Source organism: Syngnathus acus, chromosome 4 (assembly GCF_901709675.1).
Source record: "Syngnathus acus chromosome 4, fSynAcu1.2, whole genome shotgun sequence".
Taxonomy (NCBI): Eukaryota; Metazoa; Chordata; class Actinopteri; order Syngnathiformes; family Syngnathidae; genus Syngnathus; species Syngnathus acus.
Window position 1 is genome coordinate 6,569,362 of NC_051090.1, and position 24,443 is coordinate 6,593,804.

The 24,443-nt window shown below is 43.4% G+C and overlaps 2 protein-coding genes across 4 annotated transcripts in view; both read left to right on the forward strand.

Moving 5' to 3' along the window:
* LOC119122301 (unconventional myosin-IXb) overlaps positions 1 to 18,954 on the forward strand; it is a 32,735-nt gene extending 13,781 nt beyond the window's left edge. Inside the window, exons 5-44 of one of the 3 annotated variants that reach the window (XM_037250636.1) lie at positions 3,210 to 3,304; positions 3,854 to 3,916; positions 4,042 to 4,141; positions 4,253 to 4,353; positions 4,569 to 4,698; positions 4,773 to 4,862; positions 4,954 to 5,070; positions 5,138 to 5,272; positions 5,408 to 5,529; positions 5,604 to 5,745; positions 5,820 to 6,015; positions 6,445 to 6,520; positions 6,902 to 6,994; positions 8,097 to 8,210; positions 8,722 to 8,761; positions 8,847 to 8,969; positions 9,045 to 9,125; positions 9,247 to 9,357; positions 9,448 to 9,573; positions 9,658 to 9,807; positions 9,882 to 10,042; positions 10,110 to 11,213; positions 11,292 to 11,367; positions 11,439 to 11,530; positions 11,598 to 11,716; positions 12,442 to 12,635; positions 12,731 to 12,838; positions 12,911 to 13,081; positions 13,147 to 13,188; positions 13,263 to 13,374; positions 13,449 to 13,522; positions 13,600 to 13,792; positions 13,887 to 14,015; positions 14,175 to 14,280; positions 14,362 to 14,493; positions 14,574 to 14,697; positions 14,869 to 14,916; positions 15,623 to 15,738; positions 16,277 to 16,416; positions 17,320 to 18,954. In XM_037250636.1, the coding sequence (XP_037106531.1) occupies positions 3,210 to 3,304; positions 3,854 to 3,916; positions 4,042 to 4,141; positions 4,253 to 4,353; positions 4,569 to 4,698; positions 4,773 to 4,862; positions 4,954 to 5,070; positions 5,138 to 5,272; positions 5,408 to 5,529; positions 5,604 to 5,745; positions 5,820 to 6,015; positions 6,445 to 6,520; positions 6,902 to 6,994; positions 8,097 to 8,210; positions 8,722 to 8,761; positions 8,847 to 8,969; positions 9,045 to 9,125; positions 9,247 to 9,357; positions 9,448 to 9,573; positions 9,658 to 9,807; positions 9,882 to 10,042; positions 10,110 to 11,213; positions 11,292 to 11,367; positions 11,439 to 11,530; positions 11,598 to 11,716; positions 12,442 to 12,635; positions 12,731 to 12,838; positions 12,911 to 13,081; positions 13,147 to 13,188; positions 13,263 to 13,374; positions 13,449 to 13,522; positions 13,600 to 13,792; positions 13,887 to 14,015; positions 14,175 to 14,280; positions 14,362 to 14,493; positions 14,574 to 14,697; positions 14,869 to 14,916; positions 15,623 to 15,738; positions 16,277 to 16,416; positions 17,320 to 17,822 (5,949 nt within the window). In that variant the 3' untranslated portion in view covers positions 17,823 to 18,954. The remainder of the gene's footprint in view (positions 1 to 3,209; positions 3,305 to 3,853; positions 3,917 to 4,041; positions 4,142 to 4,252; positions 4,354 to 4,568; positions 4,699 to 4,772; positions 4,863 to 4,953; positions 5,071 to 5,137; positions 5,273 to 5,407; positions 5,530 to 5,603; positions 5,746 to 5,819; positions 6,016 to 6,444; positions 6,521 to 6,901; positions 6,995 to 8,096; positions 8,211 to 8,721; positions 8,762 to 8,846; positions 8,970 to 9,044; positions 9,126 to 9,246; positions 9,358 to 9,447; positions 9,574 to 9,657; positions 9,808 to 9,881; positions 10,043 to 10,109; positions 11,214 to 11,291; positions 11,368 to 11,438; positions 11,531 to 11,597; positions 11,717 to 12,441; positions 12,636 to 12,730; positions 12,839 to 12,910; positions 13,082 to 13,146; positions 13,189 to 13,262; positions 13,375 to 13,448; positions 13,523 to 13,599; positions 13,793 to 13,886; positions 14,016 to 14,174; positions 14,281 to 14,361; positions 14,494 to 14,573; positions 14,698 to 14,868; positions 14,917 to 15,622; positions 15,739 to 16,276; positions 16,417 to 17,319) is intronic. The other 2 variants (XM_037250638.1, XM_037250637.1) reach the window with 2 other exon arrangements.
* Positions 18,955 to 19,496: 542 nt separating this feature from the next.
* use1 (unconventional SNARE in the ER 1 homolog (S. cerevisiae)) lies at positions 19,497 to 22,494 on the forward strand. The gene is made up of 8 exons (XM_037250746.1): positions 19,497 to 19,653; positions 20,037 to 20,086; positions 20,235 to 20,313; positions 20,436 to 20,588; positions 20,715 to 20,730; positions 20,851 to 20,872; positions 20,958 to 21,120; positions 21,435 to 22,494. The coding sequence occupies exons 1-8, from the start codon at positions 19,555 to 19,557 to the stop codon at positions 21,615 to 21,617; spliced, it is 765 nt and encodes a 254-aa protein (XP_037106641.1). The 5' UTR covers positions 19,497 to 19,554; the 3' UTR covers positions 21,618 to 22,494.
* The last annotated feature ends 1,949 nt before the right edge of the window (positions 22,495 to 24,443 follow it).

The window sequence follows — 24,443 nt, forward strand, 5'->3', positions numbered from 1 at the left end:
GATAGACCAGAGTATTGTATTATACGGTTCAGGAAGTGAAGCGGAGAAGCTGGCCGGCCATTCTGTCTGCAGATCCATTGTTTATCTTCCAGTTACTTTATGTGTTTCACTTATTCCTATCTCTCTTTGAGCTGGCTGGGTGGCATTGAGAATAGGAATGGAAATAACTGGCTTTATTTCATTTTAGGCTGACGCGTCACTCGAGCCATACACGAGAAAAACAATGCAATCGCTGTATTAAGAAACGAGGTGAAGTGCGGGACACGTTGGTTCTTGTAGCAACCCAGCTTACATGTAGCAACATGCTGCAATAATCTTCGGGACCTATTTGTGGTACTTTGACCACAGCATAAGCTGAAGATTGATGTGGTACCCACGCAAGAAGACATGGGTGGGGTTGCTTGAAATGGCTCTCGTCTGGTAAAACGATACACCACAAGAGGACCAAAACTAGGCCTTGAAAACTTCATTCAGGTTTTTTTTTTTTTTTTTGAAAAACCCAAAACATCTGAAGGCACAGGACAGAGAAGTACCTGTGATTGCAGGTGGTGATATTTGGTACTCGATTCTTGATGCTGATACCAAGTACCGATACCACGAGTAATTTTCATGCATACAATTTCTCCCCAAATCAGTGATAGATAATTTAAAGACATCCCAATATAGCAAATTTCATTACACATTGCAGGGCTCCATTTGCCCAAAAAAAAAAAATTCAGTTGGAAACATTTCTGCATTATGTTCAAGTGAGGCCATCTTGATAAGTGCCCTTGTTCACTGTAGCTAAGGCTCAGCTGGCCAGTCACTTATCAGCGGTCACACCACTCAGCATTTTCCGCATGATGCATATGTGGCGTATAAGCCAACAGTGTAGAATTGCTGATGTGCCATTTTTACACTTGGAGACAAAACAAAAAATGACACGTTGGATTCAATTCACTGTCGTATGACCCCCCCAACAAAGTATATTTTCCCGATGTAGCTTTTTACTCGTAGACATTCAGCTTGGAGTGTCCGTTTATTTACATACTGCAATACTTGCATGTAAAGTTAAACAGGCATTTGAAGAGTTTATCCGTTCAAATGAAAGGAAACAAGACTGACCACATGGTTTGGCCCGCTTTTGCCATTAGAGCCTGCCGATGTTTTGTGAATGGAGGAATCGGTGACACTTGGACAATGCAGTGAACAAATGCAGTCTGCAGAGAGGTGTGAGTGTCACAACCTTGGCAGCAATCCCCGAGCTGCTTAAATCGAGCTTGAGCGTTAAAGGTCACACTTGAGAGGATGCAATACTGCCCCAGGGTTACAAATAATAAGGCTTAATATTCAGCCATTGTCTAAATTGCTCAAAACTCCTTTTGCATCCTAAACTTGACTTATTTGAATGACTATAAAAGTTGGGCTGATTGTTTTGCAAGAGAAATAAATTACAAAGTGTTTGTGGACGAGCTCCCCTAGTTTGGATTCCAAGAACTTCGTGTGTGGCTCAGTGGGGATGTGAGTCTTCATTCTGGTCACTTTGGCTGCGCTCAAGTGGAAATGTACTGGATAGCTGGCACCCAAAAAAATCCGGCTCACAGAACACAATCAAGACAAATTCGCATATGCATACCAACACTGTGTTTGGTGTCTCGGTTTTTTGTTTTTTTTCTCCCTTAAAGTCTGAAACTGTAATTTTGTTAAAAATGTCAATCCCACTCGCAAAGTTCGACGTGGTTTTGACAATGTGTCAATTTACTTCCTCATACCTGCTGTGCCTCGGAGCCAATCACAGCTCCCCCTCATGGGCATGTTTGCCTGCTGTGATGATGCTGTGACATGTTTAGTATTCACTGGGCGGCGCTGAGGCCCCTAGTTTGCTGAGCTTTCCCAGGGTTTTGCGCACTTGGCTGCAAGGTTGCCAGATCAGGTCAATCTGAAAAGCTCTGTGAGCTGCACTGTGATAAAAGATATTCTCAAGTGAAATAAATGTTGCTTTAAAAGATTATTGTGATAGTGATAGTACAGTATGTAGAATTCAACTATTATACAGTCCCAGAACGTGCCTCTTTTTATGGACAAATGCAACTAATTAGCCACATTCAGAATATTGCAAGAAAGTCTCTCATTGTCACATTTCATTTGAGAAATTCCAGTCTGTCTGATGCCACTGGTCGATATGAGTCATCATATCTGATTTTAATCCACATAATACCAAGGCTTGATTATGACATCGGTTTCCATACATGTTTTATCCCCTTCTGGTTACTCTGCCAAGAAGCATAGCCAAACTGGGCATATCAACACAAAATCCAGAATTGGGTCAATGGAAACAAATCAGAGAAAAGTACTTTCGTCTCACCTGTACTCCAATCAGTTGAAATTGTGATTTATGTGAATGCAAAATGACTGAAACAACAGAAATGGGTCACCAGTTTAGTCTATGGACTCTAAAGGAAGACACCACTGTAACAAATTAAGCCTGCCCCTGCTTGGGAGCACACAATGTGGTTCCTATTTAACATGCACAGAGTCGACTTCCCTCGCCGTGGCCTTTTGTTGTACCCGTGTGTGTATCTGTAACCATGTGAGCATCATTAAATAAAAAAGAGAGCGAGAGAGTGCTATTCGGTTACCATATCAGTGCTTGAAACCAGGGGCCCCCTTAGTGATTCCCGATGGCTGGGTTCATTCTGCTCGAGCCACATCAGGCTGACACTGGCACCGAGTGGCATTTCCACTTTCATTTATCACAACTGACCTGTAATGCACACACACGCACACACACATCCACACACTCGCACAGACTGAACAGGGGAAATGAGTGATACGATTTTGAAGGAGGCAGATGGAGAGTGGGGGCAATGAGTTGCAGATGCTTGGCCCCCGCGACGCACACACACACACACATACACACACACACAGAGTGCCGTGAACATGATACCACCCACATCAGTGGTCTGGGCTGCTGTTTCAAAACAAGATGTAACCCCTGCTCTATGGAGTATCTTTGGTGGCAGTGATTTAATGTGAGCCAGACATTCTTTTAATACTCTCATTTTCATTTATGGTTTGAAATTCCAAACGATTGAGTATAATGTACTCTGGTGCAGTGACGCAAACTTCCGCTATGGTTGTTTCAAGTACTTGACTTTTGGGGGATTTCAAAATATTGTCACCTTCCTTAAACTAATTCTTGTGTTTTGTTTTGTTTTCTTTTTTCTCAGGCCTTTGGAAACGCCAAGACAGCCCACAATAACAACTCCAGCCGTTTTGGTAAATTCATCCAGGTTAACTACCTGGAAACCGGAGTGGTGAGAGGGTGAGTAATTAATTACATCCCCTTTGAACGGTCATGTGCATTCTCTTTTATTTATTTTTTTACAAGTGCTTGTGTGGGGGCTTAAACTTACATCCACTATCAGCCACTTCTTTTTTTCTCAGACCTCAGCCTCCGGTTAAGGCGCACCATCAAAGTTTGGGTGTACACGTCACTTCCTCATCTACTGTGGGCTGCTCAAAACAACATCTGACAACAGATGTAAATGCAATCATGCAAGAATGGGAAAAAGCTTTAGACAACATTCAGACGTCAGCCCACACACCTTGCCCATTCACTTTTTGTTGAAGACGTGATCAATTGTCTTCAATCCCATCGAGGCATTTTCCATTTATGGCACAAAGTAATTATGATCTATAATCCAATCAGGAGGGTAATTGCTTCAACCATCCCCCCTGACGTCTCCTTTTTTATATTTTTTTTACGAGTCCATTCTTACATGACTTGAACACACGCAAACACACAGTGACCTTTAGTGTAAAATGATTCATGTAAATTGTCTTTCTCACCACTCTTCTGTCTTTCATGCAGTGCCGTTGTGGAGAAGTATCTTCTGGAGAAGTCGCGTCTCGTCTCCAGAGAGAAGAACGAGAGGTGAGGACACGCAGGGTCTCGACTGCTTTCTCTCGCCTTTGCGACCTTTTTGTAAAGATGGCAAGCTTCATGATGTCGGACCTCAGCCTTTGACTTAATATCATCGACGATTTGTTGTGTTTTAGAAACTACCACGTGTTTTACTACCTGTTGTTGGGAGCTTCCGAGGAGGAAAGGAAAGAGTTCAAGTTGTTGCCACCTGAAGACTACTTCTACCTCAAGCAGGTAGGAAGAAAAGGAATTTCATCCTAACCATATAATTACATTAAAACCAGTTTCTGGCAACACCTTTGTGGTGGTGTGTTTTCACACTCCCCTTCTGTCTGTTCTCCGTAGGAAAACTTTAAGATTGAAGATGAGGAGGACCTGCATCATGACTTTGAAAGGCTACAGCAGGCCATGGAGATGGTTGGCTTCCTTCCAGCTACCAAGAAACAGTAAGTGTCCGCTCAGCGTTATGGTTCTGTTAAATAGTCGGTTTTGTTCAGGAATTGTTCTTACTACTCCTCAAAACGTGCTTGTGTTTTTAAATACATCGTTTCCTTTTCAATTTCACAAATGCTACAACGAGTCAAAGTATCAAAGGTCATGTGTTTACGGCGTTCTTCAGTGGGTCACATTGTGTATTTGATATCAAATGTCTTTATTGCAGGATTTTTTCTGTGCTTTCGGCCATCTTGTACCTCGGCAACGTGACCTACCAGAGAAAGTCAAATGGGCGAGACGAGGGCTTGGAGGTGGGGCCGCCGGAGGTCTTGGCCACTCTCTCTGACCTTCTGAAGGTAACCCTTGTGTGTGTTTGGGGATTATGTTTGGTCAGCTGTGTGCAAGCACTCAACACGGTGGTCTCCCTCAGGTCAAAGAGGAGCTGCTGGTTGAAGCGCTGACAAAGCGGAAAACGGTGACAGTCAATGACAAGCTGATCCTCCCCTATAGCCACTCGGAGGTATCTGATGGGGCATCTTATTTGTTTGAGATTGACTTCCGAAGGAACCACAGGCAACCTCTCATTGTTCTTTGTGTTCTTGTCACATCAGGCGATCACAGCCAGAGACTCCATGGCCAAATCGCTATACAGCGCCTTATTTGACTGGATTGTCCTACGCATTAATCACGCCCTGCTTAACAAAAGAGACATGGAGGTGTCGGTCCCGGTGAGATACAAAACACACCAAATGAGCGGTGCAGTCTTGACCTTGTATCTTTTCCGTCTTCCCGTAGCGCTTGTCCATCGGTGTTCTGGACATATTTGGCTTTGAAGACTTCCAGACCAACAGCTTTGAACAGTTTTGCATCAATTATGCAAATGAGCAGCTGCAGTATTATTTCAATAACCATATATTCAACCTGGAGCAGGTGAGTGGCGGATTTTTGTTTTATTATCACAATGACTGAAACACACAATTTTAAATGTATGAATGAATGAATTCACATGAAATGTTTAGAATTGATTCTTAAAGAACTGTTATCTGGAATTGTGGTATTCTGCAGGAGGAATACCAAGCAGAGGGGATCACGTGGCATAACATTGACTACAAAGACAATGTGGGCTGCATCCATTTAATCAGCAAGAAGCCCACCGGCCTGCTTTACCTGCTGGATGAGGAGAGCAAGTAAGGAAGACAACATTGCTTTTGTTTATTGTCATCTACTTGTTTCACTTCCTCACTTATTTTGTGTACTCCAGCTTCCCCCATGCCACAGATGAGACACTATTAGCCAAATTCAAGCAGCAGCATCAGGGGAATAAATACTTTCTGTCCACACCTGTCATGGAGCCTGCTTTCGTCATTCAACACTTTGCTGGGAAAGTCAAATATCAGATCAAGGTAAGGCGGCAAAATCACCCAGTAACTCGCCAATTTCTTGATATTGAGCATATTTTTATCTTTGACTGTCGCAGGATTTCCGTGAAAAAAACACAGACCACATGCGTCCCGACATTGTGGCGTTATTGCGGAGCAGCGACCGAGCGTACGTGCGGCAGCTCATCGGCATGGACCCCGTGGCCATGTTTCGTTGGGGCATCTTGCGCGCCACCATCCGAGGCATGGCTGCCTTCAATGAAGCCGGGCGCTCATGGGCCGCCAAAACTGCAGGTAGGTGTGGTGTAACTATCAGGTAGCTTTGGTCTGAAATAATCAGTGGATCTGAATTGCAATCAAAACATTGTCATTCCTACAGAGGAAAAAAAGCGTTGCACATTAGCCGTGTTGGAGACCTTTAAACAGCTCATGCACAAAGCTTTAGAATTCTGCAGTTTCTCTGCTCTCCAGTAAGCCGTTGGGGTCAGCACATAGAGAATATTAAAGCCACAAACGTGAGGCCCCGAGCAGATTTCTGACATTTTCCTCCAAATGCGCAATCCTCTGCACTATTCTGGTGCCATTGTTAGCCCACTGACGCACAAACCTTTTAAACTGGATTAACGGATTAAATGAAGTTTTGAAGAAGCAAAATTGCTGCAGTCACATGGCTTTCATCCACCTGTATTTTTTTTCCCGTCCCCTCCCCCTTCTTTGTTGCAGGCGTTGTGCGTCCAACCTCCAGAACTCCTTTGGGAGAGATTCAGCGGGCCAATGCTCCAATAGAGCGAATGTACAAGTAAGGACAGATGGACCATTATTCAAATTACAAACGGAATATGATCATATCACCTTTTTGGTTGTGGTCAAACTGGTTGTCTAACCGTCCAATCTTTTCCCTATGGGGGACAGCTGAGTAACTAACTGCGGATGTGGCGTCAGGGTCTTTGGTCTTTTTTTTCCCCCCCCTTCAGAGTCAAATGTATCCCTGAGCATCCAACAAAATTCAGCCTTCATGAAAGCATTGTTTCTGTTTGATGCTGTATGTTGCCTTTTTATTTACTCGCTGCTATGGGAAGAACTGAAGAGGAACCATTTCACAAACCCGCCCTCTCCTTTCCCTCTCGACACCTTTTGGTGACCAGTGTGTGTGTGTGGCTCTCTCCTCTCCCTTCCGCAGAAGAGCTTCTATGCTCGATTTCTACTTTGATCACTCAGAGGAGCGCCCTCTAGAGGCCTTCGAAGACATCTTTGCTAGCTATGAGAATAAAAAGTAAGTGAAGGAAGAGTGGACAGGAGAAGTGGTTGAATGCGTGATACCGGGCAGGCAGACGGGCAGGAAGGAAAACAAATGTGCGTTTTGGGCAATAGATAGACTGGTTTGCTTCCTTCTCTGAATTTGCTTTCATTTCAAAAGCCAAATAAATCTACTCAAATGCATGAGAAGCCATAATGAAAGAATATGAATGGTAGTATAGCAAAATTTTCCTCCAACGTCATTGTTGTATTCCTTCTTACACATAATATTAATGAGTAATAATTAGTAAATAGATAATACTCGAACAATGAGTGTTCTGAGTAAGAAACAAAACGTGGAATATTTTATGGAATATTTTATTATATTTTATATTTTTTATTATTTTATATTTTACATCTGGGTTTCAGATCTTCACAGTTCATTGTAACTCTGATTTAAATCAGTCAGGCCTGTTCCGATCTGTCATTGCAACATAGAAAGAGCTTAGGTCCACCATTTAGTCCGATTTTTATGTTGCCCATTCCTGCCCGTCTCCTGCTTTTACGCTCACGCATGGGTAAGTATAGAAAAATCCTGCATGAACCAGCTGAGCGATAAGTCTCAGTGTTAATTAACCTCACAATTCAGCGGTTAGCCCAATCATTTGGATTGAATCAACACAAATAACTTACAGTCCCTCCAGCATGGAACCGGTTAGGCGGCCATATGCATGTTGACTACCAGCACATTTACAGCAACATGGGTGTGAATTATACCCCACCGAGCTCCATTCCCTCTTGGTTCTTTCTGTGTGTGTGTTCGTAAAAGGGGATATGGCAACATGGTTGGGTGGTTCAGTATGCTTTGTGCTCTCCTTGTAAATAAACATGGACAGTGGGAATATGCTGTCTGTGAGTTATTCTTCACGGATGAGCAGAGTTTGTCAGACCCCCAACTATCCTGCCTTGCGTGTTCCTATCTTGGGTAACTGTTGGTGTGTTTTCCTCTGAGGTGTCCATTCTGGGTTGTTGTTTTTTTTCCTTTTTTTGGGGTTGTCATCCATTTTTTTTTTCTTTTACCTGGCTCTCCCATTTCCCCTCGTCCACACTGTGTATCTTTGTGTGTGTCGTGTGATCAGAGACATGCATGCGCAGATGATCAGCTCCATTAAGAACTTGCAGCTGGATTCTGAGGACCCCCGCAAGCTTCTGCAGTCCTGGGGTCGTCTCCGCTTCCCTCGACACGTCCTCCAGTGAGTCTGCAGACAGACTGGGTGGTGTCGCAGCTCGCCAAACTCAGTGCAGTCAGCTCAGGAAAATAAACTGCATAATACAAACATCAAAACGTCAACAAGCATCCTGTTTGATCTCAGATAGTGTGAAGGTTGCATAAACGGCATGGATAATCATCAAAAGGCATGTGAGAAGCAGTGGCCCTTCAGCATGTCAAGTCAGTTCTAGAAACCTGACACTGAAGATGAAAACGTTGTGCATATGTAGCACCGGTAGCAAGCCAGCATGTCTGTCTGTGTATGCCGAGGGTAAATTTGACATCCCATCTGTCGCTGGGAACTAACGACGTCCTCTCCCTTGGCTATCATTCTTGCATTCATCCATTCCAGCTCTTATTAATCCCGTCAGGTGCAAGCCTGCATTTCATCACTGACTTGAGAGCGCATGGAGTTTCTACTAACCTGACTCCAGTCACTCCCCCTCCGCACCTCTTGCTCTCGTCCTTAAATCTTCTGTTGACCTTTTCCGCAGGAAAAACAAAGGAACTAAACAGAAACAGATCATCCCCAAGGTATTTAAAAAAAAAAAAAAAACTCACTTAAGTCTCTTAGCTTTGATCAACATTTTTGAGGAAAACTTTTTCTTTCACTCCGCAGAACCTGTTGGATTCTCGCTCCCTGAAGTTCATTGTAAGCTTAACCTTACATGACCGCACCACCAAGTCGCTTCTCCATCTGCATAAAAAGAAGAAGCCCCCCAGCATCAGTGCTCAGTTCCAGGTAATATTGTGTACGCAAAGTCAATCTAAGGCAGCCAAATTAAAATATATATATATATTTTTTTGTCTCTAATAGACATCTCTGACCAAACTCTTGGAGACTCTGAACAGAGCAGAGCCTTTCTTCATCCGCTGTATCCGCTCCAATGCCGAAAAGGTACAACAAATTAATTCCGGCATTTCTATTACGGCTGAGTCTTTCACTGAAATCTTCACATTTCTCAATCAATCCAATCCCTTAATGCCTTTTATATCCTCCTCTGCTTGCGTATGAGCAGAAGGAGATGTATCTCGATGAGGCCTTGGTGCTCCAGCAGCTACGCTACACCGGAATGCTGGAAACCGTTCGAATCAGGAGGTCTGGCTACGGAGCTAAATACACATTCCAGGTAACGTCAAGTTTCCTTTTTGTCGGGCGTGTCTTGACAGTGTTGTTTGTAAAATAGTACCTTCATAAATGTCTGTCTTGTCATCCGTAGGAATTCTTAGAGCAGTTCAGGGTTTTGCTTCCAAAGAACTCCACTGCTTGTAAGGAAGACATTTCTGCTTTGCTTGACAAGAAGATGGGCTTGGATCACACCACGTACCAGATAGGCAAAACAAAGGTACGCGTTGAGTTCATCTTTGCCTGCGTGTTTGTTTAAAATATACTATGCGTGCAAATTATTATTTTTTTGCTATCTGTTCAGGTGTTTTTGAAAGAACTCGAGCGTCAACAGCTGCAGGACACTCTGCACAAGGATGTGATGCGCAAGATCATCTTCTTGCAGCGCTGGTTCAGAGCTCGCCTGCAGAGGAAGGAGTTTCTGGACATGAAACAGTCGGCCGTTGTTATCCAGGTATATTTTAATTAAAAAAATAACCTTAATGAAAAATCTAAAGTATTGTAACCCTGATTTGTTCTTCCTGCCAGCGTTCATGGCGTCGGTACTGCAAAGAGGAACAAAGGCGGCGGGCTGCCACTCTAATCCAGGCCGTCTGGAGGGGGCACCAACAAAGATCAGCATATCATCGCCAAAGACAAGGTGCCACCAAGATACAAGCCCTTGTCAGGGGGCACTCAGCACGAAGGAGGTAAGGCAACTCAGTTCACTTTCTGGAGGAGAAAAATGAATCATACATTGTAACTTCATTATTCCAGATGCCACTCAATGCGTGAGGATCGGCGCAGAAAAGAAGAAGAATTAAAAAAGGCAGAAGAGGAAAGGAGGCGCCGGGAGGAAGAGGAGGAACGGAGGCGACAGGAAGAAGAGGAAATGAGGTTAAGAATGGAGAAAGAGGAGGAAAGAAGAAAGGCTGAAGAGGAGGAAACGAGGAGGAAAAAAGAGGAGGAGGAGGCAATCGTAAAAGCACTGGAAGCTAAGGCGGCGTTGGAAGCGACTGAGGTCAAAGAAATAGAACAGGGAGGGGGGAAACCAGCAAAGGAGCCTCAAACCAGAGAGGATCCAGATATAGAACTGGTCACAGAGGAGATGCTGGATGAGGACAGAGGACAGGACGATGGGGAGGAGGTGGCATCAAGCTCCCACACAGAAGAGGAAATGGGTGAGGACGACGATGACTGGCTACCCGAGACACAACCAAGCAATTGTGACCACCTACCTCTCAGGTCTGGTTTGGAGACCAACGGTACTTTGGCTGAGGCTGGTCCCCAGCCAGATGAAAAGGAGGAGGATACAAAACATGCTTTGTCATCCACTGGGGTCTCCATTTCTTCTGATTCGGAACAGACCTCCAGCAATACCACTTCCAATGCGGAACAGAAACTTGTCCATCCCGTAGCCAAAAACCAGGTATCGAAAAATCAGGAGAAGAGAGAGCAGAGGAGAAGGAGGGGGTTGGAGCACAACCAGAGAGAGACTTTACGAGCCGCTTCAACCTCAGCGACCAGTGTGGAACAAACATCACCTCCAAAGAGCAAAACGCCCGACGCGTCAAGGGAGAGAGAACGGTCCGACAGCAAGGAGCTCGATCAGTATACCTTCGTGCCGTGGAAGATGAAGGAAGAAAAAGCGGGGAAGAAGGACACCAAAATGTCTTCAAAGTCCGTCGTCGTTCGTCCAACTACTTTGGCACTTCAACCAGCTGACTCTCTGCATGAGAAGACCGTGGCGGACGGCGCAGCTTTGAGCTTGCAGCGCAGCCACGGACCAATCAAAGCCAAGTCGGGGAAGGGAAAGAGCGTCGATGGGGAACATTCGCCTCCGACTCACAATAGAGAAGAGAGAAGGTCCAAGCAGCCGCTGTACGTTTGCTGACGTTGCGACATGTGCTATATAAAATGTCTCCATAACATATTAAGCTTTTTTTTTTTCATTTGCAGAAGTCAGACAGCCTCCTCCTCATTTGATAGTTTGTCTCCGTCTTCCGAGGGCGCCGGTGCTCTTTTAACCAGAGAGGTATTTACAAATAATTCTACAAGTATGTTCCTCTCTATAGCGTTTGAAATCTTCTTTGTCCTGTTCCGCAGATTATTTTGTCTCCAGAGAGCTCGAAAGGAAGCTCCATCAGGAGGAGAACCCAGGAGGACGCAACTCTCTCCACCCCGTCCACGCCAGACAGGTAACTGGAAATCCTCGCTAAGCACACAAAGGTATTTCTAACAAAGAATCTGATGTCAATCCTCTAGGCCAGGTGGTTTCTTCAGCAAGATCTTGAAAAAGCGACCGCACAAGGAGCCTCACACCCCCGACAATGGAGACTTGACATTTGCGCAGGTTCTCAACGAAAAGCCAGTAGGAGGAGAAGGTATATGATTTATTTGCAAGTCTATCATTTTCATCTTATTTGTCATTTTTTTTTATCAGATGTGAGACTTTACAAGGTCGTTTACTATAAATGTGGCAAATGAAGATGATAGATATTACAGCACATTCACAGCGCTGTTAAAGCCAAGCTCCCAACAATCAGTAAAATAGCTTAACTGTATCTTATGCAACTACATAGTTTGCAGATTTTCCACATTTTCAGCAATTATCTCGAAAGTCACTTCACAAGGTCTTTAAATTCGCAAGCAAGTGGCATATTGGACTCGGCAGCAAGGACATTTTCTCCGCCACAATAAATTCAATTTGCGGTTCTGCGGTTATTCTCATAAAGCAGCCTTGTGCTGATAAAAAAAATAATAATAACGTCATGCAGACGTGTTCAAAAATGTCTGGGGCTTCAAATATATTTCCACTGACTTTTGAGTCGTCTTTCTGCCGGACCGCTGCCATTCACTTCAGTCACACTTCATGAAGTGAGAAAGAAAACACAGATGTATTATCATTATTCTTCGTGGGGTCTTAACTAATCCTCCTGCTTGCTTTCTGAGAAAACATTGACCATTTTAGCAGCAGGCCTAGTGAAAACAGATGAGGTTTTCTCCAAGAGTCCCGGATTGAGCTTGAGAATTTAGACGGGATCTTTTCAACACACAATTGATGGCTTTTTATAACGACAAATGTATCAACATTCTTTCCATCGTTTAGCCCCAACATATGGATACTCGCTGAGACCTGTCTCCCAGTCCCAAGGAGATCGTGCCAATAAAGGTTTGGGCCGTAACCCCACCATCAAGATTAGCCGTGCCACACGCGTTTCTGAGCAGTGGAACGCCTCGCTGGATCGAGAAATCACCAACGCCAATGAGCTGCGGCACCTTGATGAGTTTCTGGGGAACCAGGTACAAAAAAAAAAATGGCGCTTGCTTTATTTGGAATTTACTCCATATTATTACTAAAACAAATATGTTCTGTTTTGTTTGTGCCTCCTTTTTAGGTCAACGATTTTCGCTCCAGGGGGAAATCGTTGTCGGCCACCGAAGCCATCTTTGTAACAGCTACAATGCAGTTCAGAGAGACTATTAAAGCCATGTATTCTCTCCCCGTAAGTCGTTATTATTTTTCCCCCTCACCGCCTTTTGTCTTCCTCAACGGCTCTCCTGTTCATCTCAACTAGAAACCAACAATTGGCTACAAAGGTCTGATGACAGGCTATCAGAACAAAGTCATCCACTTGGCCGGCGACAAGCAAAAAGGGGAAGTCCAGCTAGTGGTCAACCTCTTTCAGTCAGTGCTGGACGGCTTCATCAGAGGGGAGATGAAGAAAGAGGAAGCCGAGCCCGCCAAGGTGATAAAACGCAAACTTTGCCCTCACCCGTATTGTCTTATTGACTCATTGGGATTTTATTTCAGCCCGCGAAAGCTCGGAAGAAGCGACGGAAAAAAGATAAAAGCGTAAGTCTACAAAGTTGTGCATCCGTTTTGTTATGTGACATGATTTGTTATTGAGTTTCTATTTGTCTCGAAAGATGGAGAGCCCCTTGGATCACGTGTTCGTCAACTATCAGGTCAACATCATGCAGTCATGTGACCAGTGTACTTCTTATATCTGGGGGATGGAGAAAGCTTACATGTGTAGCTGTGAGTATTCAATTACAATTAATTGCGGGAAATCTTGCAGGCTAACAAAACTAAAATGAATTCTCTTTTTATAGATTGTAAGATGGTGTGCCACAAAAAGTGCCTGTGTAAAATAGTCACCGACTGCTCCACGTTCTGTGCCAAAAAGGTTTGTTTCAAGATAGGGAGGAGATCGGGGTGAAGTGGGGGCTGGGCTTTAACCAAATGTCGGGGTGACTCCAACAGAGTGACGAGGAGTCTGGCGGTCAGCACTTTGGTGTGCGTGTGGGTCACCTGGTGAGTGAGAAGAACCCAGTTCCCATGGTCCTGGAGATGATGCTGGAGCACGTGGAGATGCAGGGCCTCTACACGGAAGGCATCTACCGCAAATCTGGCTCGGCCAACCGCATGAAAGAGCTGCACCAGCGACTGGAGAACGGTAAAGTGTCCTTCACGCTGTGCAACTGTGGCGCTAATGCAAACATGCAATAAGAAAAGTGGTGTTAGCTTCAATTCGTTTTTTCTTTTTTAAGATCCCCACCTCGTGTGCCTTGAAGACTACCCCATTCACACAGTTACAGGCCTGGTGAAACAGTGGCTGAGGGAACTGCCCGACCCACTGATGACCTTCATACATTATAATGAGTTCCTGCATGCAGTAGGTGAGAAGGGGGATGACCATTTTTCTACCATTTCAGTTCTCTGATGCCCACAACAAAATTTATGAAAAAGTAGGATGTAATGTGGCCAAATGTATATCGCTGGTATCTTTCGACACGTTTATTACAGGATACCGTTTCATTGCCTTATTTGTAATTCAGAGCTGCCAGATAAGCAGGAGCAGCTCTACGCCATCTACAAAGTGCTGGAGGAGCTTCCAACAGCAAACTTCAACACACTGGAGAGGCTTGTCTTCCACCTCGTCAGGTCTAAATTCCCTCCCATCATTTGTTTGAAACTGTTTTTGAGGTCATCTACATATTGATCTTTTTCGACTTGTTTTTGCAGGGTTTGCAAAGAGGAGGCTCACAACCGCATGTCTCCAAACTCCCTGGCCATTGTCTTTGCACCGTGCATCCTCCGCTGCCCAGATGGCGCTGACCCACTTCTTAGCATGAAAGACGTCGCTAAGACCACCACGTAAGACCACAATACACGGAAGATTTTTTTGTTCAATATGGTTTGAGCTCTCCCACATGCTCTTTCCTGTTTCCTCAAAGGTGTGTGGAGATGATGATCAGTGAGCAGATTAGACGCTACAATGAAAAGATGGAGGAGATCGAGCAGCTGGAGTACGCCGAGGCTCTGGCTGTCAACCAGCTCAAACTCAAGAGAAAGAACACGGTGAGGCGATGAAACTTAATCTCAATGCCCTTTTACCTTCCGTGTATTCTGAAAAAGAGTGTTAACATCTCCCCGACTAATTAGTCACCCTCTTGACTCTCAAAGAACACCGGGTGCCACTGTTCCACGGGTGTATGCTTAATAAAGGTCATGTTCCCTGTCTCTCCTTAGTGCTGGCATTTACCCCTCAGGTTCTCAGCTCCTTACAAAGGAGTGGTGGTACGTATCATCCAGTTCTCCCGGTTAAGTAGATCTAGCAGACGTAGCCGTGTGGTACGCTACTTTATTTGCCATGCTAAAGCACAGCATGATGGATGCGGGTGACGTTCCGCCCGCTTTTTTCTTAGTCATCTGCTTTCAACTCACCCCACTCCAGAATCCTCCTCCTCCTCTTCCATACTAACTGGTTGTAGTTTGCATGTTTCTGGTAGTTGGTTGTCCCTAAGGCGCTGTTGCTGTTCCATGAGGGAAACGATTGTAGTCGTCGTGACGTTGGTGTGCCTTGCCGAAGTTGATGGATGGACTGTCATGCATGTTATAGCACTCCTTAAAGCTCTGGAAGGGGTTGCTTGCATATTGTTCATCTTCTCTCATCTTTCTTAAAAGGTGCATGTGTTCTGGTGGTTTTGATTGGTTGTAAGTTTATGATGTAGGAATGTAGGAACCGGCGTGTTTCTTTACTAACATTATTTCAGTATCTCTGTTTCACATTTGGGACATGGTACCATGTGGTTGGTTGACTTTATGCATGTTCAAGAAAAAAAGAAGTTCATTTAATATTGATATTTTTTTCACCAGTTTTGGGGATGGCCAAATCACAGGACTCTATAAATGCTCATTTGGCTGAATTATACTTAGCAGGCCATACTGTGTGCTGAGTTGGTTTGAATATTTGTTGAATAATTGTGCCGTGTTGCTGTGACAGGTGCACGAAAAGGCGAGTACAGACCTCCAAGCTGTCCCAGAGAACGAGCCTTTGGACTCGGACTCGGAGGCTGAGAAGAACTTGGTGGAACGTATCAAGTCCATCAAACAGGAGAAGTAAGCTTTATTTTTGCGTGATTTTTTTTTTTATCACTGTAAGATCACTTTTGAGACTTTATATATACAGTATTGGTCAAGCTCACGCGTTTCTTTATACATTAATAATAGTAAGCAGACAATTCACTTGCAAACAGCACAATTTGTGAGCTTGCTGACAGGGTGGACAATGACAGACATTTTGTTGCTAATGTTTTACAAGCACATGGTGGGCCTTCACTTAACAGCTTGATTCAGTTTGCAAGTCCCAATAAAAGCAACAATAAAACTTTTTTTAGGAATCAATTTATCACTTATGACACAATGCAGTTGACATGCCACATCCATGTACAGCCAGCGAGGGAAATGATATCAAATGGAGGAAGAACATTTTAAGAGCCCTATTGTCCTGCTATGTGTGACCACTTCAAATATGATTCTGCTACAGCTGGATGGTGACAGAAAACACCAGAAGCTCCCTCTTAGTGATATCGGACCATGGCTCTTTTTTCAGTCTTTGCGTGTGCTTAGATTCTTTAACATGTGAATTCTTTTCCAGAGAGGATCTGGCCTGTCGGTTACCAGAGATGGAGCAGCCCGGTTCGGATCAGGAGAACTTGGACTCGGAAGCCTCATTGAGTTCTGAAAGCCTATTGGAAGAGCAACAGCGTTCTTCCGCACACAACTCTGAGCTCGAAGGTTAGTTCTTTGTCAGCGTTTAGTTCTTCTGTCCTGTCAAGTCTCTCTCGCTCTCTCTCTCTTGCCTCTGGGTTTCTGACCAGACCTCGGGGCCGCTGGGCTGGGCCCTTCCTGTCTTTTTTGGTGCAGGTCTGGACCAGTGATGGTGATGGGAGCGGTGCCGTCTGCTCTATAGCAAAGCAGGTTCGCCCACCAGCATTTGTTTGTGTGTATGCATGTATGGCACAGAAAGAACATGCAAAGATTTCTCCCAGGAAAATAATGCGATGGAGAAATGTGTCCTCTGTATGAATAGAAGTCATATTTTGAAGCTTCTTGTTTTTTCCGCTATCTTTGCATCTCCTCCAACATGATGAGGAAAGTTTTGCTTGTGTGTGGTGGCTTTCTGCCTCTCTCTGATGGGTTATTCTTCTTCGGTGTGGTGCTTTCTAAAAAATCAAGTTACGAGATAGGGCCGGATGACTTTTTTTTTTTTTTCCCCACAAATCATTTTACTAATATTCCCACTTTCAATGTGAAAAAAATATCTACTGCAGATTCCCCCCGTTTGTCCTGTATGACTTTGTGTGATCATATTTTTCCTGTTCCGCTTGGCCATAGTACTACTTTGGCTGCATCACTTGCTCAATTATTTTGAGAAAATATGTATTGTATTATAAGTGTGTAGTATTTTTATTTATATTATATTTATTTTAATGTTGGTGTACCTAATGAAGCGTCTGATAATAGATTTTGTCCAATAATAAACCGCTTTGCATGTCAAATATTTTCCATAATGAGCCTTTGCATGAACCATGATTGATTGCATGATCCTGAGCACCCTTGATGTCATTATATCTCATGTTGTAGCAAGTATTTTTAAAGGATCCTTCTTTATTCTCAGTCTTCCCTCTTTTCCGGTAGGAGTTGGCCCTCAGCAGAGGAGCTGCAGGCCAGTGCACCCAGCCAAGCCATCCCCCCTGGCACAGAGATCATCATTCCCTGGTGGACGTGTTTGTCTACGAGAAATCAACCCTCCGGGCTCCTCCTCTTCTGTGTCCAGCTCCTCCTCAATGTCCGAATCCTCCAACGCTATCTGCAGGCACCAGTTGCAACGTCGCAACCCCGTCATCCCGGACACGGTGAAACTGCCTCCCGGTGTCCTCGCCCAGCCCGCGAGCTCGGGTCCGAGACGGGCTTCCTGCCCACACGAAAAGCGTTCTTTTCATCACTTGGTGAGAAGAAGGGAGCAACCAGGCCGCCGAAAAGACAGCACTCAGTCGCTCTACTTCGACAAGCCCGAGTGTGACCTGTTGACCCATTTTTCCTCCTGCCCGCCTTCCGCTTCCTCCTCTGTCTCGTCCCTCTCCACGGCGGTAGTGTCCTCACCACCGGAGCAACAAGACGCCAGTCTTGGAGGACCGTAGTCGCTCTTCTGACCCGGACATACTTTACATGGACATGTCTGAGGCAGGAGGAGAACTTGGTTGATTTGGGAGTTACACAGATTACAAACCTGTGGAGACTAATTGACAGTAAACACAACTGGACATGTTGCCATGCACATTTTTGTAACTTTTTTTTTTTGTACTTATAGTTCAGCCAGGACAGAAGTTGTGTAGCCTCCTAATGGTGGACGAGCAAATGTCTTTGCCCCCACCCCTCCCTTAATCATTTGTGCTAATTTAAGCTCCCTGTTGCACTTTGTCATTTCGTAGTTCTCCGAATGAAAAAGTGAAGCCAACATGCTCACTGAAATATACTAGTTTGTGCCTTAATGATACAAAACTTCTGTTTTTATTGTTTTGTTAATGCAAGGGTGGGGAACAATGTTCCACAAGAGAACTTGAGTGTGCAATTCTAAAAACATAATTAAAAGCCAGAAAACATTTCATAAACAAATGCTCCTAATACTTAAACATTTTTGCCATCTTTATAGCACATTTAAAAAGAAAAAAAAACACACAGCATGGCCCATATAAGACGTTATTAAAAGAAAGAAAGAAAGCCCCAATAAGGAGTCACAGATAATGTACCGGCTGATTGTGAATGGTTGCCTCTCCATGTTCCCTGAATGGGCCCGAAAGGGAAAAAGGTTCCTCACCTCTTTTGTGTGCATTTTGCTTTGTACAAATTCTGGAATTGTGTTCATGTTGTGACCGATTGTTCAGGTGTTTGTCACATCGTCTACTTGAACCGCTAGACAACAAACATCAGATAGGAAGTTGTTGCCCTCATGTAGCAACAGGAGATGCGAGCAGCACATGCCACTTTTTTCTTTCAAATGAAAAAGGAAAAAAAACACAAACCACGCCAAGGGGAAAGAACCACGCCATGGTATCTTTGACTTCACTTTTCTACAATGAACGTTGGTTCACTTGAGAATGAGAAATGTTCTGCCGCAATGTTGCGTTGGCCAACTTTGTTTTAATACTAATGTTCCTCTCTGACTGCTGTTGAATGATGTTTGTTAACAGAGAGTGTATGGTTGGGACTGAATGGCATCAAGTGTATCGGTTATTAGTGTTAACATGAAAATACAGAACATGATGCTTGTAACATCTGTCAGTGCTGTTGTATGTTTTGATCGGGTTAGTTGTCATTGCACTTTATATAACAAACCTGATTATTAGGTGGAGACTGTCACCAGACACACAGACCAGCAATCAAGTTTGCATATTTATTCAACTACCATCAACTTTCACTTTTAACTGAGGTAAGTAGAAGCAGCGAATCCTCTGGACTTTATTTTTTTTATTTTTTTATTGCACCCCTCCTGCAAAAGTCAAATATTTTGCAGGCCCAGATTTATACACAAGGCTAGTTACAGTATTTTTTACATGTTAATAAAAATTAATGTAAATAAAAACTATTTACCCTTGGCACACACCTCACTTTCACAGTAAATGGGAAGATGTTATAATGGTCAATACGAAATACAGATTTCAACAGTCAATTGTCTAAATGAACATGACAGTTTACACAACAATCTTTTATATTTTATATTGATATTTATTATATATGATTATATTTAAATGTGATCATGCATTACATGATCGTTGAATCGTGTTTACATTTTACAGTACACCTGTACTGAAAGGTTGACGACGCCGCATATCTGTGACGTCATTTTTGCGCGACGCCCAGTTGTCTTCCACCATGTCTTCCAGATTAGAAATCAACTTCGTCCGGTTATTGTCTCGCTGTGAGTCAATGGCTTCGGAAAAACGGGGCGAGACCGAATGGAGGTTAGAGAAGGTAAAGTAACACAACAAGGGTCGGCGGAAGAAAATAATTTGTGCTTTGTTTTACGCTGTCGTTTGCAAAATTTAGCATGTCTGTTGTTAGCTTTTAGCCTCTCTGCTAGCCACGTCGTCACTGTCATCAATGCCATTGGACTTGAGCAACCTTTCACTTATGGTTATTAATTTATCCCCTTACTTTTACTTGTACACCCCTCTGGTGGTGTATACCTAAATAATTCCGTACTCAAGGCATCTTTTTCCAGCTGTCATTCCTATTCATCATATTAGAATAAAGCACATTTCTATCACAATTGCATACACTAATTGGACATGTTATTAGGTACACCTCCACACACGAATATAAATAAAAGTCTATTAAATGCTGTTTGTTCTCAGTATGTTGGTGCCTTGGAAGAGATGTTGGTGGCGATGAGAAAAAGCATGAGGTAACAATCATGATTTATTCATTATAAATCATGTTCATTTACACATTTAAATGCTCATTCATTTCCTCAAATATTTACAGTAGTTCTTATTAAATTCACCCCTAGTATTTAACAAATATTGTTCTTTTTATCAATATTGTTTACTCAGCAAACCCACTCCAGAGGTGCTCACAGAATACACAAGAAAGGTGGATTTTCTCAAAGGCCTTCTAGAAGCAGAGAAGCTGGTCAGTGACACCGTTCCACATATTTATCACCCTTTCACCTCTCAAAATGGCTGTCTGCTTTTGTTTTTTTTAATCCATCCATCCATCTTCAGAATTCATGGCTCTTCTGTTCTGCTTCACAGTCATCCCCAACGGAAAAGGCTCTAGCTAATCAATTCCTCGCTCCGGGACGAACGCCGACAATCGCCAACGAGAGGATGGCTGCGACTAAAACCGTTCACATGCAGACCAAGGCCCGATGTACGGGAGAAATGAGGGATGAGCTGCTTGGCACGGTAGGAATGACTATGTAGTGGGTAATGTTACTGTCTGTCCACCATTTTGTTTTTCACTTCAAATTAAAATTAGCAAAAGGGATTGATCTTCTAACACGGCCACTATTATGACCTTTGTCATTACAGGGCCTTTCAAACAAAGGTAAGTCTTAATTTCAATTGAAATTCAGCATCACTTTTATATTATATCAACTGAATGACTTTAAAACAGTATTTTGATGATAAAACACCCACCTCACTCACCTCTGTTTTGTTCCCACAGAAACAGATTTGAGAAACAGAAGGTAAATGATTTCATTAGGCTTCTACAGTTTTAGATAAGCCCCATTAGAATAAAAAAGAGAAACTCAATGTTTGCTTGCACCTCAGAGGTGTGCCTCTGGACGAGCAGCAGTCGGCCGCCGAGCTGGACGCCATCTTGCAGCACCAGCACAACCTGCAGGAGAAGATCGCCGAGGACATGCTCAACCTGGCCAGGAATTTGAAAAACAACACTCTGGCTGCACAGAGCATCATCAAGCAGGACAATCAGGTACATTAAGCAAAGTAGTCAAGAATTCAGCATCTGCTTCTGGCACTAGGGGGCAGTACAACACAAGTAACCATTTTCTTACGCTGAGAACAACAATCTGACCTCTGTAATCTAAAGCGGGTTCAGTTTATTTTTTAATTACTTGATTAATCAAATGTAAAAACATTCTGTCAAAAATGTCTATTCATTTATTAAATAAAAACATTATTTCAAATTAATAGTTCAGAAGTACTATGATCCAGCTACTGGGTTGTTCTTGACAAACAGTGCCGATGGGTGGCTGAATGGTGTCTTCCTTCCCTTCCATCTTGCAGACTTTGGGCCAGTCGATGCATCAAGCTGACGTCAACTTTGAGAAGCTGAAAACCGAGTCGGAGCGTCTGGAGCAGCACGCCAAGAAGTCAGTCAACTGGCTCCTGTGGCTCATGCTCATCCTGGTCTCCTTCACCTTTATCAGCATGATTCTCTTCATCAGACTCTTCCCCAGGCTCAGATGATGACACCCCCCCCTCAAAGACTTCAAAGTTCTCCACAGATCTGTATGGGTGATGCAATGTAATATCACTTCAGGTCAAATGCTCCCTTTTAGTAGACTTCAAGTCTAACTTCTGTATTTGTTGCTCTAAAGCAATCATCAATAGGCCCATAGGGCTACAATATGGTTGGATGTTCATTCTCATCATCATGTCCACTAACAGCCATCGTACATGGACACTTATAATGTGGTGAGATGTTGGCAGAGGAAGAACCCGTTTCATTTTGTTGATTATTTAAACAAGATGTGCAGGTTGGTCAGGCATTGAGTCACCAAATCCAGCAGATGGAGCAGTGGTGACATAATTCTTTTGCTCTGCCATCATCATTTTTCAACAAGCAGAAGCGATTGGCTCGGACACATTACATAGACACACATTCAGTGAATATAAAAAGTCTACACACCCTTGCTCGATTGCCAGGCTTTTGTTATACATGTCTTTCTTTTTCTCACTATTTACGTGACCTTACTTGTAAAACACGATTGGAATTGCAATTTTTTTGAGAAGTGAAAATAAACACCACTGTGATATGTCATGATGGCAGTTTTTAAGAATTAACAATTGAAACACATAAAGTGACTTAAAGTGCTTCTGATTAAAGGTCAGCTGTTCAAATGCGCTTAAGGGCAGTCAGATTTTAAAATCAGCCCAAGCCAATAATTAGTCCTTACCACTGGCAGAGCGAGAGGAGGGGGACCGTAAGGTCACTTGGCCCCTAACTTCTTTTTTTGTGACAGACCAAACTAGTAATCTTTTTAAAAGCTGACATTTTAAGTATATACAGTATGTCAGTCCATGTATATATTATTGCTGGTTTATAACATGAGTGCTCCTCTCAGGTTGTGTGAGTGAATCTCTCTTCAGAATGATGTCACATCTTGAATGCATTGTTTGTGCATCACAATAAGTATGGCGGCCGGCCGGCCGGCCAGCATGCGTCAGGCGTGGTCTCTGACTAATGACAGATAAATAACCTCAATGACCTCCACCACGCGTCCCAAACCAAGCGCTCTACTCATTTGGAAGTGATCTGAGGCTTGAGGTATGGCTAAATAAAGGCAGCTGGCCCACAAAGCACATGTGCGCTTTGTTCCCATTTTTTCTTTGCAGGCATAACGTGCTGGAAAAGCTTCCAGAAGGTGAACATTCCTGCTTCCCTTCCTGTTGTCAGTGTCATCAGGACTGCGTGGCTTGACTGTAGCTTGTCCAGGCTTGCAGTGAGCCCCCCCCCCCCCTCTCTCCTCCTCCTCCTCATACACTTACCTCACGCTTGGCTGGGCCTCGACTTGGACCTCTCACCGTGTATTTTAAGAACCCCGGAGGGTGTTTTTCCTGCGAGGAGCCCAGCTATGCAGGCCCAAAGAGATGGTGTGACTGCAGAGGATCATCATCAACATTCAGGTCATCCCATTAGCTCCAATACACTCCTTATTTTGGCCACACAGTCAGGGATGCCCCAGCATCACCTTTGATTCAGCGAGTCATTTGACATGCGTCATGCTTACGTCTTGTCCTCTCAGTTCCAAATTTGCAAAGGAGAGTACAGTAATGAAAAAAGTATTGACACTACTACTAAAATGATAATCAAATATGATAAAGACAAAATATTACAAGAAATGTATGCAACTCTTAAGTGTTTTAACAATTATTGAATGGATGAACAGAGACTTTTGTTTACCATTATTTATCCAATGTTGAAACGTTTTTTTTTGTCATTTTAAAGATTATTTTCCATATTTAATTTTTTGGTAGCAACATTATTGTGACATAAATGTATTTCTTTTTTTAAATTTAATTTAAATTCTTTAATTCAGCTATTTATTCGCTGAATAAACCGAATAATCGGTTATTTTGCAATATTGTAAGTATAATCCAAAACACTAACCCTACTGCAAGAAAGCAATTTAAAGTATAATGTTCATCACTATTTTTCTTGAAGCATTTTTAAGCATCCCATAGTCTGCCAGTGACTTAATTCTCTAATTATATCATAACCTTATTCTTGATAACCATTCTATTTTGCCTCTTGTTCCGTGCCCTTATTTGTACAACATAATTGCGCTTCGTAAATTTGTAGTCCCTATAATCCGAGCCATCTTCTGAGAAGATATCTTTATTTATTGTGGAGCCAAAGTGGTGACAAATAGCCAAGTGATATTTAATAAATGACGGCACTGCATTGTTTAAATATACACACGGCCTGATGTAATAAAATCCAATACTTGAGAAGGCTCTCCTTTTAATGGTGGGCATTAGTCATCATGTAACATAACTTACTTTGTACTTATCGTTCTATTCGAGGGCCTGTAGCTCCTCAGTGTGGACCGTGTGCCCTTTTGAGTATTCATCTAATCTAATAAGTCTTATCCCGCGACATATTGTGAAGCAAGAGGGGAGCTGCCCATGTTGCCGGTCGTTTTAATTTCGTTTTTGGCCTCAGTCACAATTTGGGATTCCAACAGAGACTGGGATTGTTTCCCCACAACGCCGTTTACTTGTAGTAAAGGGTTCTGTTTTCATTTCATTCAAGTTTCACACACTGTAGAATGTTAATGACTGAATTGGGGTATAAAAGCCTGCAGTTAATGTGCAAACACACACACACACACACACACACATCCACCTGCCATAGTCAGTCTTCCTTAAGGACCTGGCTCAGAGACCAGAAGGAATTTGGCACTGGTAGCAAGAGAGCTCTGCTCACTTCCAGAACAGTTCTGAGGTCCCCATGAGCAACTGAATGTTCTGCATTGGTGGCTCATCCTCCAAGGACTTGGCTTGAGGTTG

Coding starts and splice junctions, on each gene's coding strand:
- use1 (XM_037250746.1), top strand. CDS start 19,555: ATGTCTTCCAGATTAGAAATCAACTTCGTCCGGTTATTGTCTCGCTGT. Junction 20,314..20,435: donor TTCTAGAAGCAGAGAAGCTG/GTCAGTGACACC, acceptor TCTGCTTCACAG/TCATCCCCAACGGAAAAGGC. Junction 20,873..20,957: donor ACAGATTTGAGAAACAGAAG/GTAAATGATTTC, acceptor CTTGCACCTCAG/AGGTGTGCCTCTGGACGAGC.